This window comes from Neomonachus schauinslandi, chromosome 11 (assembly GCF_002201575.2).
Source record: "Neomonachus schauinslandi chromosome 11, ASM220157v2, whole genome shotgun sequence".
Lineage (NCBI taxonomy): Eukaryota > Metazoa > Chordata > Mammalia > Carnivora > Phocidae > Neomonachus > Neomonachus schauinslandi.
The window spans coordinates 109,924,535-109,934,907 of NC_058413.1; the positions used below are offsets into that span (position 1 = coordinate 109,924,535).

A 10,373-nucleotide genomic window follows, 5' to 3' on the forward strand; every position below is an offset into this window, starting at 1 on the left:
TCCCTTTGTATTCTCTGAAGGCTAAAAAAGGTCCACGATGATTGCTAATTTATAAAATGCATACACTTTCTGGAAAAGTTAGATAAAACATTTAGAAAATTATACTTAAAATATATGAATAGTGACAATGATGATACCGATGGTGCTGGTGATGATAGAGCCCAGCTGCTATGTAGAAAGGACCATGTTAAGTAGCCTGCATATGTAACATGTAGGAATCTTAGTCCTGCTGTGCCAGATACGATGCATTTTTAAAACATTTAACCTCAAATCTGAGCTTCCATCTCAGTGCGCTGGTAGGAAACTCAGCTTCAATCGTGCGTGCATTCCATGTCCTCCGTATTGATCTGCTGAGCCTGCATGTTCTTTCACTTCTGCCGCCTGTTGCTTCTGCGGCAGGCCCCGTCCGTCTTTCTTTGAACCATCACCATTTCAGTGGATTTAGGTTCTTGGAAAGGAGCCAGAATGAGAATAGTATGCTCAGCGTCACAGATGTTGAGGCGAGAACCACAGAGTTGGCTAGCTGCTTGAGTGGAGCTTGAAGGAAAGGAGAGAAATACAGGAAAAAATAATGTCGTGGTTTAAAAATTATCTTGTCTCACTCTGGAAGAGAACTATGTGCATTCTCTCTACTCTGTTCCTATCCATTGATTTGTTTTCTTTCTGAGTTGATCTAACCCACAAATACAGCTGGTCAATCCTTTGTGAGAATGCCACTACTTTTTACTGACACAGAGTTCGACAGATTTGCCTTCTGTGGTCTAAATAGTATGTCTGGAATCCGGGTCTCTTGGCTTTACAACCATCTTCCAGAGGCTGTGCCCTGGATCAGCCCCCTGTGAGCTGCCATGTCGGACCAGGCATAACTGGTCTCATTAGTCAGTTACTGACCCAGCCCCGGGGTACTACAGGCCATCCGTTCTCAGTGGGGGCAGTATCACCCCCAAGTGGGTGAAAATTCGTCACTAGGGGCAAGAAACATCTTATTCTTTATGTATAAAGGATGGGTAACTATAGAGCGTATAAACAAGTACATAGTATGTCTCTGGTATTAAAACTTCACGGGAGAAGGTCTAAAATGTCTGTTTCTGGGGGGCAATGAAGAATGAAGTGTTGGGAGACATTGCTGTAGGTGTTAGAAAAGGAAGAGAACCAACATCCATGGACAGGCTGTCAAGGTGCCAGGCAGAGCGCCGAGCAATTTCGTGCATCGTCTTATTTAATCTTCCAAACAGTTGTTTATGGAGGAGGAAGCTGAACTTACATGACTTGCCCAAAGCCACACAGTTTTGTAGGTAGCAGAGCTGAGGTTTGAGGCCAAGTCTCTTTCCAAAGCCTGGCCTTCTCGTTAAACCAGGCTGCAATCAAAATTGGAGTGGACATATCTGCATCATTATCTCCACCTCTATGTGTTGACCTTGTTGTTGGAGAGCAGGAACAGGAAAATCAACAGTTGACTAACAACACATACGTGTATCTATCACATTGCATCTCCTTCGTGATGTGTGCATAGGACGTCGGCTTCCTGCTGCATTATCACGTCTTAGTTTATTGTTTGAAGGGGAGCCACTTGCTGGGGGAAGAAAAGAGGCCACAGAGTGAAACCATGGTGACCTGTACATTCTCTGTTTTTCTCCCTCCACTTCCTTTCTGCGGGCTGCACCCCGTGGGAGCATCCTCACTCCCGAACTGGACACATTCCAGCTTTCTCGCCGGCACTCTGCAGCTTCCCTCGTGGGGTTAGTGAACTCGGCGATACAGTTTGGGGCTGAGTCTCGGTTTGAAAGGCAGCAGATTTCTAATCAGTTACTCTGACATTCCCTTATGAACAGCTAACTAGCAGCTCCATGTTGGGTCACGTTCCAGGTCATTCTGGAAGAAGGTGGAGGGGACTCAATGAGCGGTCTCCACTGTCAACATCCGCTCTTCTGCAGGCTGTTTGTGATTCTGTGCTGGGTGGATGTAGATGCACTTGTGGTTGAACACTGTTATTGAGGTTGACTTTTTTCCTCTGTGGAAAAAGTTAGCTGGTCTAACCCAACCATGGCATGATCAACATTCAGGGACAGAGGTAAGAGGAGACGGCAAAGAATGAACTTTTATTGAGGTCCTGTCATACGAAGGTAGGTGCTTTTAATGGATTGGGTCATTTATTCTTTACAAAACCTTACCCCATTTTACATATAAAGAAAATGAAGCATGGAAAAATTAGCCTAAGTGCACACAACTGGCGAGGGTGACTCTTGACATGTACTTCAGGGGTGTTCCGGGCCAATTCCTGGGGAGCTCGGGCAGCAAATCCACCTTAGCAGCAGGGCACTGTCCAGGCCAGGGCTGGGAGGAAGTGCACAGGGGTGATTCTCCAGAGAGCAGCCCAGGACGGCCGCCCCGTGGGCATCCAGACTCACCTACAGCATTTCAGGACTGCGTGCCTCCTGCTGGCCCCCACACAGCCTAGGGGACAGTCTGGCTTTCACTGAGAAGATTGAGAGTTTCACAATGTCATGGTGTAGTGTACGCAGTAGTAAGATACCCATAGGAAGACCGAAATCTGAAGAAAAATCAGTGATGTGTGACAAAATGATACGTGTTGTAGCAACAAGGCAGAACAGAGTCAGGAGACCTCCCAGATGTCTCCTTAGGCAATTCACTTCCTTTTTCTGGACTCCCAATTCTTTATCCATAAAAGGAGAGAGTTAACTAGCTGAAATTTTCTTCCTGCATGAACAGACTATTGGTGGAAGGGTCAGATAGGGGATTTCTTTGTATATTTGGGGAACATTTCTCCTCTCTGTTCCTTGCCAATGACCATGTTCCATTTGCCTCTATTTAGAGGGATCTCAGGGATGATACCCCAAATAGTTGAAGGTGATTCTATCAGGGAGATGCCTCAGAAGGTCCTGGTGTCTGGTTCAGGAAGGAAACAATGTGCTATAGAATCTGCTTTTTACTAAGGAAGGTCTTATCAGCAAGTAGTCCCTGTCATCAGGGTCTTTGACCTCAGCCACTTTCTGTGCCTTCATAGACATGTTCTTCTTCACAGGGAGCACTGCGAGGGACCCCTTGATTCTAATTTCCGTCAGTGTGTCCCCTGGAAGCCAGTCTGGGCCTGGATCATAATCTTCTTGTAGCTCCTTCGAACACAGGAGGGAGGTCTGGGCATGTAGGTGATCGCCCTTCTCATCCCCATTATCAACCTCTTCTAAACGTCTTACCTAAGAGAGCAGTAAAGGAAGAAGGAGAGCAAGTCACTAAACCTGTAAGGTGTGTCAGGCATTAGGCTACGTACTCTTCCCTATAACTTAATGTAATCCTGGTAACAACTCTTGAGGTAGCTGCTATTTTTATTCCAATTTCACAAACGGAGAGATTGAGTCTTACGGAGATTAATGATTGTGAAAGATGGGAAAATGAGCTAAGATTCTCAGGCTGGTTGACTTGACCCCCAGAACCTAGGTTCTAAGCTCATAGCCCCTGCAATGTTCTTTGGTTGCCCGATGGCCCTTCTCCCTCATACTCAACCCATGTGGGGCATTTGGCAAGCCAAGACCAGAGACCATTAAAATTTGGGTATAGTTTTGTTTTTGTTTTTTTTTGGAAACCTTCCAGGGAGGACATTTTTTTCCCTTCCTTTGTAGTTTGGGCAGCTTTTGCCTTTATATCTTACATCCTACACTTTCCAGACTTCCTGCAAGTCTTCCCCGAACCAGACTGGTTTCTGCTAGGAGTAAGACCGGTTCTTGCTTTTGGTGTGCTTTAGAAGCACAACTTCTGTCTAACAAAGGCTCCCACAAAGAAAGCTAACTACTGATGTTCTCTAGGCCCTATTCTCCAACAACATTCATCCATGCATATATCTCGAGGGCCTACTCACCTCAAGGCAGTTTCAGGCACAGTAGGGCGCCTGGGTGGCTCAGTTGGTTAAGGCAGTTTCAGGCACAGAAATACAGTGGTGAACAAGGCGGACAGAGCCCACCCTCACAGACAGCATTCTGATGGTGGAGAACCAGCCCCTCCCAGATTTTCTGATAAATCCCATTATCTCCTGCTCTCTAGCCAAACGACCATGCTTCTCTTATGGTTCTTACTTAAATTCAGTATCTGACAGAATTACCTTACAATACTACGTGGTCTTCCCCTTCACGGATCCTAGAGCCACACCTGGTTGTAACCGCAAATCACGTGACACTCTCCTTTTGGGCCAAGAAAAGCAAATGAACGTTCTTGAGCACGTACAGTACATGGTTGCATTTATAATACATGGTCTCATCTCATCATCGCAAAAGCTTAAGGAGGCAAAGATCATTATCCTCGTTTTCAAACGAAATATCTGAAGAACTTAGAGGTCAAATCACAGAGCTTGAAAAGGGCTGATTGCAGGTAGGATGTCAGCTACAGTGCTCGTGCAGGTTTTCCTGGAGCGCCCACCTTGGGGAGAGCCTGGAAAGCAGCTAGCAGTTCCTGGGCCCAGGAGGTGGGTCACAGCAGTGACTGAATCCTAACCCGCCACCCTGGGACCCCTCCACCACCAGCCTGTCCACACAGAATGGGGAGGCAGCCCCAAACTCCCACGTCTGCCTGCATTGTTTATGCCTGGATTCTCAGATGTTTCTGTCTCCAAGCATTTTCCACCGACTGACAGGCAGATCCTGTGTGAACGGAGCAACCAGGCCAAGGGAAAAGGAAGCTGGGCGGACAGGGAGGTAGATTGCAGAGGCAAACCTTCCCTATCTTCCACAGTTGAAGTGTTGACCTTGGGCTGTCCACTCTAGCCTATTAGGCAGGTACAGGAATTGGCCTCTGGAATCTCTACCCAGGTACGCAGTCGGGATCAGGCTTGAGTTAGAAGCAGGATCTAAGCCTGCACAGCACATACAGCAGATATCAAAGCGTTGTGATGTTACAGATTTTCCTTGTTAAACACCAAGTCTCTATATATCACAGTTCTCTAGGGAGCTAGAGTCAGCCTGGAGAGGATTCTTCTAGTTCAGCAAAAGGATTTCATTCATCTGACTTTTTAAATTTTGTTCCTTAAAAAAGCCTGTTTCACCTATAGTAGATATAAAGAAATTATTACAGTAAAAATTCAGATGCTGAACTTTCTAAACATACATCTGTAATTATTGTAACATTTTAGGTGTGTAGTGTTTCTCATATAATGCATTATTTCGGAGGGCTTATTTATTTTGGGGACTATGCCCTGAGTTGTCTGAGTGATGAGTTCGGTGCTAATGGACCCATTGTTGGTCCTAGAAAATGATCTGTGCTTGTGTTTGCGTGTTTTTGAGATAAGTCAAGGGATGATATCAACTGTGAGTCACTCGAAGGATTTCATATTCACAGAACACGACCTAAGGGCTATATAAGTAGGCACATTTGAGGAACTTTGTACTGAGAAGGAACCGGGTAAGTTGGGTTGAGCCATTCACAAGTTTAGAATGAAGTTTCTTCTGTTGGTGCTGACCCTGCAGGTCACTGCTTCGGGGACGGTTCCTCTGACCAACTCTGCAAGCTCTAAAGAAAATGATGTGGTATTTGCTCAAGTAAGTATTGACCCCATGTATCTACCCAGCCTGATTTCTGTCTTTAAAATGTATTGCATTGACTAGTTTTATCTTGAAAAGTACTAGTTGAAAACGAGTTTAGGAGACTACTTGCTTTTAGCACTGTATTTTTCTTTGCCAAAGAGGAACGTAGGAAAGTGGTGTTGTTTTTGAAGGAGTGTTCTAAAACTCTCCTATTAACACTGTCCTATAGGTCACTGCTTCTGGAACTGTTCCACTGGCGAACTCTACCGACTCTGAAAATAATGTGACATATGCCCAAGTAAGTATTGACACTAGAGTATTGATCCAGCCTGATTTTTGTCTCTAAAAGTTGTTGCATTGGGGGCGCCTGGGTAGCTCAGTTGGATAAGTGTCTGCCTTCAGCTCAGGTCATGATCTCAGGGTCCTGGGATCAAGCCCGAAGTCACGGTCCCTGCTCGGAGGGGGGTCTGCTTCTCCCTCTCCCTCTGCCCCTCCTCCCTGCTTATGTTCTCTCTCTCAAATAAATAAATAAAATCTTTAAAAAAATTTGTTGCATTGACCAATTCTGTCTTGAAAAGTATTAGTTGAAAACTGGTTTAGGAGGCTATTTGCTTTAAACACTGTATTTTTCTCTGCCAAAGATGAATGTAGAGAAGTTATTGGTTTTGAAACATTGTTATAAAATTGGTGGATGAATTTGTTCTTTTTACTAAAAAGCTTTTACTAAACAGCTTTGGCCAAGGACAGTTAGTTCAAAATAACTGGGAGTTCAACTTCTGTTCAATATTTTACAATAATCATTTAATGCCATTTAATGATCTGAGATTTGAGCAATGGCTTGATTATATAACTGCCTCAGCCTGCCATGATGATTCAAGAATACTTTTTACTTTCTGGAATCCCAGATATTTCTTCATGAGCATGTTTTTAAAATAGGGTTTTTTCCCCCATTTCTTTCTTTTCCCTAATCATATGAGTTTGGATGATATCCCCATTCTCTAAGACTCTTTTAACTTTGCATTTGCCATAGTTGTCCATTGTGTTGAGCTTTGGGTTTTTAAGCAGGAAAATATTATCCCAACTTAAATTAATAATTTATGCATCCTAACAATAAAGGTTTTGCTGATTACATGATGCCATGATGTGCCAGAGGCTGAAATAGATTTTAAAGAATAGAAACAAGTTCAAAGAAGTAGACACATAAAGGTGTTTCTAGTGGCCTTCCAGCAATCAATATTGCTAAAAGTTTGTGACTCACCTCGAAAGCACAGAGAGTTAAGATTTTTTTCTCATTATAATTAATTGTCTGGTGCCTGGTTCAGAAACACCAATGTGCAGCTGAGTCAACCATACAGAGCTCCATCAGAAATCCCTCCATGTACTACAATGTCTAACTAAGTGTATTTTTTCCAGAGGTACCTGGAAAACTTTTACGGTTTTGTGATGGACAGAATTCCAACAACAAAAATGAAAGTCAATAGGGACTTCATGGAGGATAAAATTCAGGAAATGCAGCAGTTCTTGGGGCTGAAAGTGACTGGGAAACTGGACTCATCTACTCTGGACATGATGCACAAGCCCCGATGTGGAGTGCCTGATGTTCATCACTTCAGGACAATGCCAGGGAGACCAGTATGGAAGAAACGTTTAATTACCTACAGGTAACATCGTAGCTGTGGACTTTTCTACCTTCCCTTAGCTCTGACTTTCAGAAACCCGAACCATTTAGATAGAGCCCTAAGTCTGGAGGTAGATAAGAAGTCTCCCTCAGTTGTCAGCACTCTCCCTGTGTTAAAATTCATTCTTTCTGGAAGGGGGGATTTTTCACTCAAGGAGGAGTTGTTTGTCAGCCCAGAGCATAGTAGAAAGGCTGCAAATAAAAGGAGAATGAAGCTAAATCTATAATAAATAAGAGACAAGGGAACATTTTATAGGACAGGCAAGATAGATAAATGCAGAGGCCCGGGAGCAGGGGCAAAAGATTTTATTTATTTATTTGAGAGTGAGAGAGAGTAATTTAGCTTTCAAAAAGCTAAATTATTTATGAAAATTATAACTTAGAATGCTCACTCTCAGCCTGATTTTGACCCAGTAAACTAAGTGAACAGTTCACTCAGTGGTTGCTGAATTTCTGTCACAGCGTTGGGTGATGGAGGTGCTGTTTGGATACAGAGACGAAGAGGACACAGTCCCACCCTGGAAGAGTGCATAATCTCGTGGGAAACAGAGTACATGCAGAAGCCCATGATTTTGAGATAAGGACCAGTGATGGTCTTTTGTGCAAAGCATTATGGGAATTGAAAATATGAGAAATCCAGGTTTAGGTCAAATGGTCAATGAATGTCAGTCCTTCACAGAAAGAACCCATAAATCATAAATGAGAAGAAATCCAGTTAGATTCTGTTTAAGGAGGAAGCTGTCCAAGGATACGTGTTTCTGTAGCTAATGATGCAGGTTTTTGTTATCTGGACTATCGATTTATGAAATGATTCATTCTCCACCGATGCAGGCAAAAATGAAGTGTTGCAATAAGACAGAATTAACACATGGTTTCCACATATTTTTCTCTCTCTTTTTTGTTTTGCTGGTAAAGAATCAATAATTACACTCCTGACATGCGGCCTGCAGATGTTGACTATGCCATCCAGAAGGCTTTTCAAGTATGGAGTGATGTGACCCCTCTGAAATTCAGAAAGATTAATTCAGGAGAGGCTGACATTATGATACTTTTTGCATATGGAGGTAAAGAACGTGGACTTATTTTATCTGTATCGTTGGCATGACCTATAGCATATAAAGAAGGACCAATTTTCTTTCCTTTTCCAAAGCTCATGGAGACTACATCCCTTTCGATGGTAGAGGTGGAGTCATAGCCCATGCTTTCGGACCTGGAACCGGGATTGGGGGAGACACACATTTTGATGAGGCTGAAATCTGGACTAAAAACTACAAAGGTAAGAAACAAAAAACAAAACAAAAAACAAACAAACAAAAGAAAAAACCAAAACCACACTTGAAAAACCCTTTACAAATTCTAAATTATGTCCCAATTTTGAAAGGCTGCATTCTGAGAAACGATTGTAGGATGGAAAAACTCATTCTGATTATAATTGTGTCACTAAATAAAATAACATTTTGTCTCAATTTCACCGTCTATAAATTGAGGATATTGGACTAGATTATCTTAAAGATCAGGTTTAAGAATCTGAAGATGAGCTAGTTCATTAGTGTGAACTCAGGAACCTTAAAGGCCATAGTTTAGAAAGGTAAAAACTGGGGCGCCTGGGTGGCTCAGTCATTAAGCGTCTGCCTTCGGCTCAGGTCATGGTCCCAGGGTCCTGGGATCGAGCCTCGCATCGGTCTCCCTGCTCGGCGGGAAGCCTGCTTCTCCCTCTCCCACTCCTCCTGCTTGTGTTTCCTCTCTCGCTGTCTCTCTGTCAGATGAATAAATAAAAATCTTAAAAAAAAAAAAAAAAGAAAGGTAAAAACTGATTTAGGCAGTCAGTTTTTGACAGGGCAGTCCGTAAACTCAAGCAAACACAGAAAAATAATATACTAGCCATCCTAGGGTGGGGTGGTCATCTGCATGATCCATTATATGTTGACAATTTCTTAGATTTATAGTGACACAGAAAGATGAAGTTATAGTATAGAAAACTTAGAAATCCTTGTAGTGGGTGCTTGGGTGGCTCAGTTGGTTAAGCGACTGCCTTCGGCTCAGGTCATGATCCTGGAGTCCCGGGATCGAGTCCCACATCGGGCTCCCTGCTCAGCAGGGAGTCTGCTTCTCCCTCTGACCTTACCCCCTCTCGTGTTCTCATTCTCTCTCTCGCTCGCTCTCAAATAAATAAAATCTTTAAAAAAAAAAAAGAAATCCTTGTAGTAAAACACAAGGTTATATGGTCATATGGTCTCTTGAGGTTCCGGGATAGGAATTACAGAACGCTCAGCTGATCATTTGACAATGCCTTCGCTGTATTTACAGAGGAGGCTGTAATTCACCATCCCTCTCAGACAGCTGGGGGAGAGAAATAAACAGTCTCCCCTGTTTGCAGGAATCACTACCCATTGGAAAATTCAAACCGTCATATCACAAGCCTTCCTAAAATTTCTAGGGGAAATTCTAGATTATATGACTGACTCATATGGAAAGTAAAGGGAGAGACAGTCTTTAAGAATAGGTTCTACTGAGCACCCCATCTCTCTGGCTGATATTGCATGCCTCAGATGGCGTGTTTTCATAGACCAGAAAGGCTGTTTGTTTTAGTCTAACACATGACCCAAGGCTTATTAAATTCTTGATGGAGAAGAGGAGTTCTGTATTGTCAAAAGACAACGGATACAGAATTAGGTCCTCATTGAGCTTCAAAGCCTCAGCTGGTCATGCAAATTTGTCTGAATTTCATCCAAGGTTACTTTGGGTATATACTCTTTTCATCCAACATGGTGGACTTGGGTTAGTTAGCCTCATGAAATGTTTTAGAATTCTAAAGGATTTTAGAAAAATAATTTAGTACAGATCTTTACAGAGAGAGGAAGTTCAGAGCAGGAGACTGTTAGCAGCTAGCTCGTGGGAAAGATGGGGCAGAGCGTGTATTTCCTAATTCTCTTCTTTCAACCCAGTGCGTACTTCCTACCTGTCCATGTTACCTTGTTTTAATATGGTGCAATTCTGTGCTTTCAAAAAGCTAAATTATTTATGAAGATTATAACTTAGAGTGCTCACTCTCAGCCTAATTTTGACCCAGTAAATGAAGTGAACAGTTCACTCAGTGGTTGCTGAATTTCTGTCACAGCATTGGGTGATGGAGGTGCTGTTTGGATACAGAGACGAAGAGGACACAG

General features: G+C 43.1%; 1 protein-coding gene across 1 annotated transcript in view; it reads left to right on the forward strand.

Annotated features, from left to right (window-relative positions):
• The first annotated feature begins 5,438 nt into the window (after window positions 1–5,438).
• Window positions 5,439–10,373, forward strand: part of MMP12 (matrix metallopeptidase 12) — a 13,227-nt gene continuing 8,292 nt past the window's right edge. Inside the window, exons 1-4 of the mRNA XM_021696422.1 lie at window positions 5,439–5,543; window positions 6,942–7,189; window positions 8,122–8,270; window positions 8,357–8,482. Of these exons, the coding sequence (XP_021552097.1) occupies window positions 5,439–5,543; window positions 6,942–7,189; window positions 8,122–8,270; window positions 8,357–8,482 (628 nt within the window). The remainder of the gene's footprint in view (window positions 5,544–6,941; window positions 7,190–8,121; window positions 8,271–8,356; window positions 8,483–10,373) is intronic.